The following is a 9,008-nucleotide window of genomic DNA, read 5'->3' as shown; positions in this document are numbered from 1 at the left end:
TAATTAAAGTGAGTTTAATTGAAGACAAGACGCAAAGGACTAATCCGAAATGAAGGGAGAATTTAAATTGAAATGCTGGAATTGGGGCATCATGCTACAAAAGAAAAATCGAAATTAGGGATACAATCAAAGCATATATGCCTTAAACAGCAATTTTTTTTCTTTTATAAGAGATGCAAAAGCTGATGTAAACTGAGAAAGTTTACTAGGCATCCATGTCCAAAAAGCTAAGATTTGTTTCTCTTAAAGATGAAATGACAATGGAAACATCCATACACAACCTCAATGGCACAAGCAAGGTGAACCCCACACACAATTCCAGATTCAGGCAGCAGAGGGCTCAGCTCCATCATGAAGAGCACAACAAACAGTTGCTTTGTGATGTCCTTGATAGACTTTGATGTCTTGGCCGTTTGACATGGACCAAAGTCTTGCTGTTGTATCAGAAGAAGCTACATGGATAAAAGAAGATCATTAAAAATTGCATTAGAAGTAAACTAGTGGCGTTCGGTGCTTTCCTTGAGGTGTTGTGGCAATTGGTGTTTTTCCTAGTTTGGGATTGTGTGAGTAACGCCTTCTCCAGTTAGTGAAACCTTTTAGGGTGGCATGGTGCTTTTGTAGAGGAAGACGGAAGAAGGCTTGAAGGGTTGTCCCTTTGGTGTGTTTTGGACATTATGAAAAGACAGGGATCATAGATTGTTTATGTTTCTTTCTAATCTTCTGTTACGAGGTATAATCTTTTACAATGGGCTCTATGTCCATGATAAATTTTAAAGATTGGTTGGAGGCTATGCAAGGGTTTGTTTGTTTGTTTATTTTTCTTCTTTTCTGGTTGCCTTTTCTTTCCTTGGATATGAAAGTTTAACAGAAAGGAGAATATGAGTTCATGATTGGTGTGATTGAGAGCATCACAGATTTAGTGATGTATCACTCACTCCTAAATAGGCCTCGCTTGAGATATCATTCATGACTCAGAATATAAATGTTTTAAAAACTTCAAACCATAAGACATGATTTCATTCTATCATGTCTTTATGACATGCCCCTGAAATGAAAATAAAATATCCAGTGCCTAAAGAAACCAAGTAAAATCAAATGCTTGCAAGTCATCAAATCACATGGATCCTGCACAGCCAAAATTAATTAAAAAAAAGGGGTCAAATTGTCTCATGTCATAACATCATGTCAATTTTGTTATTTTCTTTCCTATCTCCTCTTTTTTCAGAAGGGGGAAAAAAAGAAAGAAGAATAAAAAATGAAAAAACAGAGGAATATTTTTTAATCCCTTATCATCTTGGATTGTTTCCTTATCCTTAGATCTCATTTTCTTAATCATTTTACCAAAAGAAATCCCCTTCTGGATCAGAGAAAATCCATCCTTTTAAAGAGCCTGAATCTGATGTTACTTGTGTTTCTTTCTATATCTATGGAGAGTATGAAAGGCCAAAAAGATCAGTCAAGTCTCATAGGAAATATAAACCTAAAATGCAGTGGATTTGCTGAACTAATCGATAATCAGTTCAAATAGTTAGAAAGACGGTTGATTTGATTTGAGTTGGTTGGTACCCAGCAAACTTTCTTCTGAGGGATGGTCTAGTAAGGAGCTTGCTAAGGTGATTATTATGATTTATCATACTTAGAGTCAAATACCTGTGATAAGATAGGCACCATCCACAGAGAAAACACAGTCCCACACCCAGCGCTGATGTCCTAGAGAAGTACAACCATTAACGTCAATATCTCAGACAGACTGATATAAGGCCATCTGGTATTTACAGTGACAAACAAACCAGAGAACAAACAAAACTACTTATATGAGGCTCCGATAAATACCTACTAAGGTCTTTTCTAAAGTGAAACCATCTACATTCCAAATTTTCACAGTATGGTCAGAAGATGCTGTGGCCAGATATCTGGAAAAGAATTTTAATGGAAATTAATCTAACATCTCACTACAGCAAGAATACTGGATACAGAAGTGTATGAAAAACAAGAGCAAATCATACCAAAAAGAAAGGAATGAGAACTTATTGGACAAAAAAAGTCACTCCAATGAATCTAACCTGTGGGGCTCACAAAACTCAGGTGAAAGGAGACATTTAAGAATGTATCCATCATGTGCTTGTAGCTTGTGAAGTGGCTCAAAGTTGGTCATAGTCTGCAACGGAACATGTATAAGGTAAGTCAAATTTTCTTCAATGAGTTATCATATCAATATACATCAGAAAAATGAATCACTAAAGCAACTACCTGGTTCCCTCGTAACAAGCGCCAAACATAACATGTTCCATGATTATTTGCAGCAACAACCAAGCTGCCATCCCACATCACAGTTAAAGACCTTACAGCAGTATCCACTTCTGGTACCTGAGCTCACACCACAGATCTTGAGGCATATTTTTGTACATATACTCAACAAAATAGTACAGCAGAGGCTGGACCTTTTCATCACGGGAGTTTATTCAATCCCATATTGTAGTGCCTATTACTGAAGGAGAAACGGTTCAGGGCAGTAAAAGGAATTCATCACTCAAGACAGATCTTTGAAACTCAAAAATCCATCTCTCTACTGGACAGCCTATTGCACTAAATCAGCTGTCCTTAATCTGTGTGCTTCGATGTTTTTAGTCAAGCTCGGGGTGGCAATTCTAGATACATCCCAAAAGACAAAGTTTAAGCAGGTTCAGATTGAGTCTAATTGTGTTTTTGTCCTTATTGCACTGACTTGCCACCTATTTATTGAGCAAATCATGGTCAGGTTAGGAACTTAAACCCATTTTGACCTGTTTAATTGTAATGTTTGTGTTAAAACAATTATAATGTACAATTCATTTAATTATCTTATCATGTTGAAATAATAACTGTATTAGTTGTTGAACTTGTATAAATTTAAGCATTTTTTGAAATTAAAAAGAAAAATTCTTGTTAGAAAGGAAGAATTCATGGTATTTTTCAACAAGTCATTTGATAAAACAAGTTAAATATCAATTTGGATACATTTGAATACTTAAATGGGTTAAATGGCTCACAAATGCATCAATCTATCGCATAAGTTGACAAATTAGGGTGTTATTTCGGCATGAGAATAACTAACCTAACTTGATCTGCTTATTAAGCAAGTTATATGGATTGGGCTGTGTTACCTATTTATTACATGGTTGCGTTCATCTGAAATGCTTCATGACCCATTGCAATCCAAGCCTAACCCATCCTATACACATAATGCATTTGTATCACTTCCCATCAAAAGCCAGACACTCACTAGGATTTCCTAAACCGTTTTGAGGGGTTGTGTTCTCAAAAAAATGGTTTTCTTTTGGTAGAAAAACTAATTAATATCCCATGAAAATGAGGACAAAGTTTGAAAGCTTTAATTTTCAATAGCTCAAAGCTTTGCAACTTATCATGGCTATCCAAAAACATGAATTTCATGAGGTAAATGTACAATACTTAAAATGGAAATGAGAACCCCTACTTCCTTACAAACCATCCTCAAGAAAGCAAATAACATATGGAGAAAATACAGAACATCAAGCATACCAATTCGCAGCTGCATGAATTGGCTGTCAAATCCCACACACGTATATTGCCATTTTGGTCACCAGATATCAGTTCAGTCTGCGAAACCAGAAAAATATGGTGACAAATACACATTAGATTTGTAATCTTACAATGGCCAATCCAAAACCAAGCCATGTTCCTATATCATAAGATTCCAACAATTTCTTATCCCATCACCTTTCTGAAATTAAGTTGAAGTCTATTAAGTTGAAGTCCAATAACTCAAACAAAAGACAATATTTAACCTGATTTGGGTGCAGAACAACCGTGTTTACAGCTGCACGGCTTTCATATTCCCTTTGACATTCCCGAGCCCTGGATTTCATTTAAAATGAGACTAAATATCTAAAAAAATCCAAAAGAGAGCATAAAGTACAGGGAGAAAACGGATATCTATTTCTCTTGTGATCTTTTTTATACCTCATATCCCAAATCTTAACTGTGCCATCTTCAGAACCTGAGTACATCCATTTTCCATCACACTGAAATCCAACTGCCATAACATTGTTGGTATGCGAATCGAAGCTCCTTGCCTGCCAATGAAACAAAACAAAAAAATTTCTTGGATAAAAAAAAAAAAGAAGGAATAAAAATGATTTCACTAAAAAAATGAAACAAGTCCAAGCCCAATAATTGTAGGATAAACACAAGGAGTGAAGGAAAAAAATAGCAAAAAATCACAACCTAGAAGTCAGAAAATAACATAGATCTCTAGATCAAATTCTAAGAGGGAAAATATGAGACAGATACATACAGGTTGTGTGGTACTTGAATTCACATCAAACAGTCGAATATGAGGATTTCCAGCTGCAGCCAGCTGTCTCTTATCTGGGGTTATTTCAAGTCGATTAACTTGCTGTAGATGTCACACAACTGAGTCAGATCACATAGGAAATTTAAAGAATCATAAAAAGAAAAGGAAAAACTCCTCTTAAACCCTCTTAAATGTATTTAAAATTAATTATAATGCACACCACATAATTATGCAAACTACGGACCTGGGCACATGCAAGGAATGTAAACTGTGAAGTAGTAGCGATTTAGGCAAACAAAATTTAGTGGCAGGGCCATAAATGAAACGTTCACATTATTAATGATTGTCTTCAGCACAATCAGACTTAAGGTTTTTGTTCTGTCAAACCCAAATAATGATAATCGAGATTCAGCTTTAATTTTTTCTTCTTTCTTTATTTTTTTAAGATTTTTTCATCTAGCTTTAAGGAAAGGTATATGCAATGTAACTGCAATACAATTTTAAAAAGTCATAAGGCTCATAATAGATATCCCTTTTTGCAATCTTATTGATGTTTGCAAAGTCATATGTTAAGTAAAAGAAAATGAAAATCAAATGTAACTTTTGGAATCAAAATCAACTTTAGGAAAAGTTGCAATTTTTAAGCATCTTTCAAAATTACAAGTGACTATCAAAAATGGAAAATAATAAATTTGTCAAAATGCTTGAATAGATTCAGTGGCATGCTGCATTTTTATTTTTATTTTTTTGAAAAAATCAAAGGGCCATTGTAAGTGAATCTTATTAGAAAAACATATTCGAAAAGCATTTTGAGCAATACGGCATTCGTCTTTTCTTTTTCTTTTGCTTTTGTTTTGTTTTGTTTTTTTTTTTTTTTTTTGACAGAAGACAAACACGTTTTTATAAAAATAAAAGTACAAGAGAAGGATGGAAAATCCTTCCCTACTTTACAAAACCTTATCAAAACATAAGGAAAAGAAATACTCCCCAATAAACATCAACTTGACATTGCTATTTTAACCCTTCGGATCTACATGTAGACATCAAATCAAGTTGAATTATATAGAGAGGAATGCCCTGGAAAGCTGTAGTAGTAGTGGACCAAAAAGATGAATAGAAGAAGATTAGATCCTATATGGGGTTTCAAGTTTAATCAAGTTGAAATAAGGCATTATTCTTCAAAAATATAATCTCATAGTCATAGCTACCTTCAACTCTGCAAGTAATTCATGCAAATGTGGGTTTCAATCACTGGTTGCCAGTTGCTACTGTGACATTGTCATTAGATGTCTGGTGACTGTTGTCTATGAAAGACACATGTTACTTTCATGACGACACAACAGGTGACCGTCTCCATGGACAATGGATCTGCATATCTTAATAGAATTAAATCTGAGTCCTACATTTACTTTTGATCAGAGCATATCTTGTGCATGGAAAGAGTCATTAGATGTGTCAATCATGTTCTCATTGAAAAGAGACAACAGACATGAATATGAACATATTGAAATTCAATGACCTATCTATCAACCATGGATGCCATATGTATAAGTACAGAATCAGACAACATTTTTTTCTGGTTTTATGTTAAAAAATTGTTAATAGCCGTCACATAACAACACTAAACAACCAATAATAGGAGGCTTTACCGAATCAGGATACTGAATAGTTCGGTAGCACCTCCCACTTTTGGCCTCCCAAAACCGAATTGTATGATCATAGCTAGCCGTTGCAAGGATCACCGATGGTTGTGTCATCTTGATCGCCTTCTAATCAATATCAAACACATTAATCTAACCAAAACAAGTGACAAAAATTAATAATTAAACTAAAAATAAGAAAAATTCCATGGTTTGATCACACATACAAAGGCAATCAAATTTTCATCGCGAGACGATCATACAGAACAGTAGCAAACCCTCCGCTTGATCGCTGAGAAGACTAAGACCATGGAAAAGCAAAGTAAACCAAAAATTTTCAATCCGATGCTTGAGTAACTTACAAATGAAAAATTAAACTCACACGTATCCAAGAAAATCCAAATTATCAAAAAGAACAATAACAATGATCGGGGGTTGAATACATTGGTTTACTTTCCTGCATTTTCTGAGAAAGCAAACAGAGCGGAAAAGAAAAGCTGTGATTCAGATTTACCTTGAATAATCCTGATAGTTGGAAGAGTGGTAGGAATTAGGGTTTGGAAGGGTTTGGGAGTTGCAGAGAAAGAGAGGCATTTCTTTTTGCCCTAACAGACAACGGAGCCGTTACTCATTCTGCCAGCTGTTCAATTTCTCCGACGTCACTGTATGTTTAGGGACCGAATCGGACCATCTCGACGCCCATTTTTTCACGTTTTAGACCACTAATTAATTAATTAATTCATTCATTAATTAATATATTTTTTTGAACATATTTTAATATTAATTTTAATAATTGAATATACCATTTTATTTAATTAATATAACTTTTATTTTTATATATTTGAATCGGTAAAAGGTGTTTGTTTGTCGTTTGAACTATATCCTTTGAAAGAAATGGATGTGAAAATATTCTTCAATATAAAAATTATAATTTTTGAGCTTTTGCTTTGAGAGAAATTGTGATATTCCATATTAGGGGAGAAAGTTTTTACTATTATATAAGTATAAATTTTTCTTAACCTTATTAATGTATTTTTAAGTTGGGTTTTTTGTGCAAGCAAATAACATTCTTATAATTGGGAGCGATCCATTACAAATATTTTTATTTGGTCTCGTAAAAAGTGTTTATAGAGCACGATAGTTTTTTATACTATATACGTAGGAATTTTTCTTAATCTTATAGACATGAATGATGTTATAGAAATAAAACAAAAAAAAATATTTGTGTATCAATTGTTTATTAAGTTTAACAAAAAAAAAGAAAAGAAAAAGGAATGGGCATTAATAACTTGTTTTGTTCTCTAAATAATTTCATTTTTTCCCTCATTCTTATTAAAAAAAATAAAGAAAATTACAAAAAAAAAGGTTGGCTACGGCGATCTCGTAACCCCAAAGTAAATAAACCATAGAGTCTTTCTTATTATAAATATTTAATAAGATAATACATTAAATAAAAATCCATGTATTTTCATATACGACCTACTTATGAAAGTAAATGTATATTATTTGTTTAGGAGGCGTTCTTAAATTATGTGTTCAATATTCCTTGTTTAAATAATGTAATATTAAAATTTTTGAAAAGTAAATACTTTCATAGAAAAGTAAACAGATTTATGAAATTTACTTGTTTGGAGAAAATAAATTAAAAAAATTAGCTTATAAAATGAAATGTTTAATTTAATTATTAAAATAAAACAATAGTTTGGGGGTTGAATTGGGTTTTTGAAATTTTTTTTAACCACACCAAATTTAAACAAGTTAAAGAACAATAAATTAAAAGATAGAGATAGAGAAAACAAACACAAAGTTTTATAGTGGTTTGACATTTTTTGCCTTCATCAATCAACTCTCTTCGAGTCCCAACCAAATGAAGGTTCTGTTGTATTTGAAGTTTCAACCAAACTTTCAATGTTCTATACTTAGATTTCGGTTTCAATGAATCATTTCAAGTATACCTCAACTTGAAGTTTTAAATACTCACAACCTTATTTCAATAATTAATGAAAAATACTCTCACCTTGACTCAATAAATGAACGAATACAAACGAAGGTTAGGATGAATGATAAGACTGCACTAATATGGTTTGCAAGTGAAAAATCAATGCACCAAGTATGAAAAAAGAGTTTTTAATGAAAAACAAGTAGTTGAGAAGATGACATAGCTCTCAATTTATAGGTTTCTAGTTTCAAGCACCAAAAGTGATAGAAACGAACCTCTTCTAATCGAGCTTTGATTCAATTGATTGACTAACTGTTGTACATTTAATGTTCAACAGGTGACCAACTTTGATCAAGAAGAGCTTTCCCTTGATTGGGAAAAGTCCACCCTCGATTGGGAATACATAATTATTGGAAAATATAGAAGAATTTGTGCATTCCTTAACCATTCCTCAACCGAGAAGGCTTAACTGGTTGATTGGTTCCTTGATCGATTGAGATGGCTGAGCAATTTCCTCAACTGGTTCACCAATTTTAGTCTAAAAACCTATATTTTCAGTGCATGTTTCTTCTAGTACTGAGACAAGGTCTTTAGGTATTTTAATAAGTAAAGTTTAAAACAATTTATCTAAGGTTCAAGTGAGAATACTCAAGCATTAATAAAATTTTAACTTTAATATATAAACCAAGTGTTTACACGATGCATGATTTTAAATGAAAATCTAAAGTGCACTCATATATTTACCTTACAAAGGGTTCCTAGGCTTGAACGGTTTTCATGCACCCTTGGACTTGCACTCTTTTGATCACTTAATGATTATCTTGAATTTCTATTAAATTTTTTCAACTAAAACCTGAAATTCATTTTAATTTTAAGTTATTAGTAATTTAACCATAGTTTGTCATGATCAAAATATGATTAAGAGAACCTTTGAGCTAACAAAATATATTGATAAAATTATAATTTATCAGTTTATCATTTAATAAATATTAGTTTAATTAAATAGATTTTCCTCGATTCAAAGACTGTTAATTTATCGAGGTTTAACTCCATATAACTACCAAATATTTATTTATTTAATTTTGAAATCGAGAAATAGAATTAAAAGAGTTAA

General features: G+C 32.6%; 1 protein-coding gene across 6 annotated transcripts; it reads right to left on the bottom strand.

The window, feature by feature from the left end:
• Positions 1–50: 50 nt before the first annotated feature.
• LOC117920831 (target of rapamycin complex subunit LST8) lies at positions 51–6,611 on the bottom strand. 6 transcript variants are annotated; one of them, XM_034838479.1, is made up of 12 exons: positions 6,470–6,610; positions 6,183–6,256; positions 5,965–6,084; positions 4,316–4,417; positions 3,982–4,094; positions 3,807–3,876; positions 3,541–3,618; positions 2,251–2,367; positions 2,064–2,158; positions 1,834–1,913; positions 1,651–1,710; positions 51–452 (listed from the first exon to the last, which is right to left on the bottom strand). In XM_034838479.1, exons 3-12 carry the CDS (start codon positions 6,070–6,072, stop codon positions 325–327), a joined length of 951 nt encoding a protein of 316 aa, XP_034694370.1. In that variant the 5' UTR covers positions 6,073–6,084; positions 6,183–6,256; positions 6,470–6,610; the 3' UTR covers positions 51–324. The 6 variants fall into 6 exon arrangements, with proteins under 6 accessions (XP_034694370.1, XP_034694371.1, XP_034694375.1 ...); XM_034838480.1 differs by having other exon boundaries at positions 5,965–6,081; XM_034838484.1 differs by lacking the exon at positions 6,183–6,256 and having other exon boundaries at positions 5,965–6,108.
• Positions 6,612–9,008: the final 2,397 nt, after the last annotated feature.

This window comes from Vitis riparia, chromosome 8, assembly GCF_004353265.1.
Source record: "Vitis riparia cultivar Riparia Gloire de Montpellier isolate 1030 chromosome 8, EGFV_Vit.rip_1.0, whole genome shotgun sequence".
NCBI lineage: Eukaryota > Viridiplantae > Streptophyta > Magnoliopsida > Vitales > Vitaceae > Vitis > Vitis riparia.
Note: the sequence above shows the minus strand (reverse complement) of the source record. Positions and strands in the feature narration are given on the sequence as shown.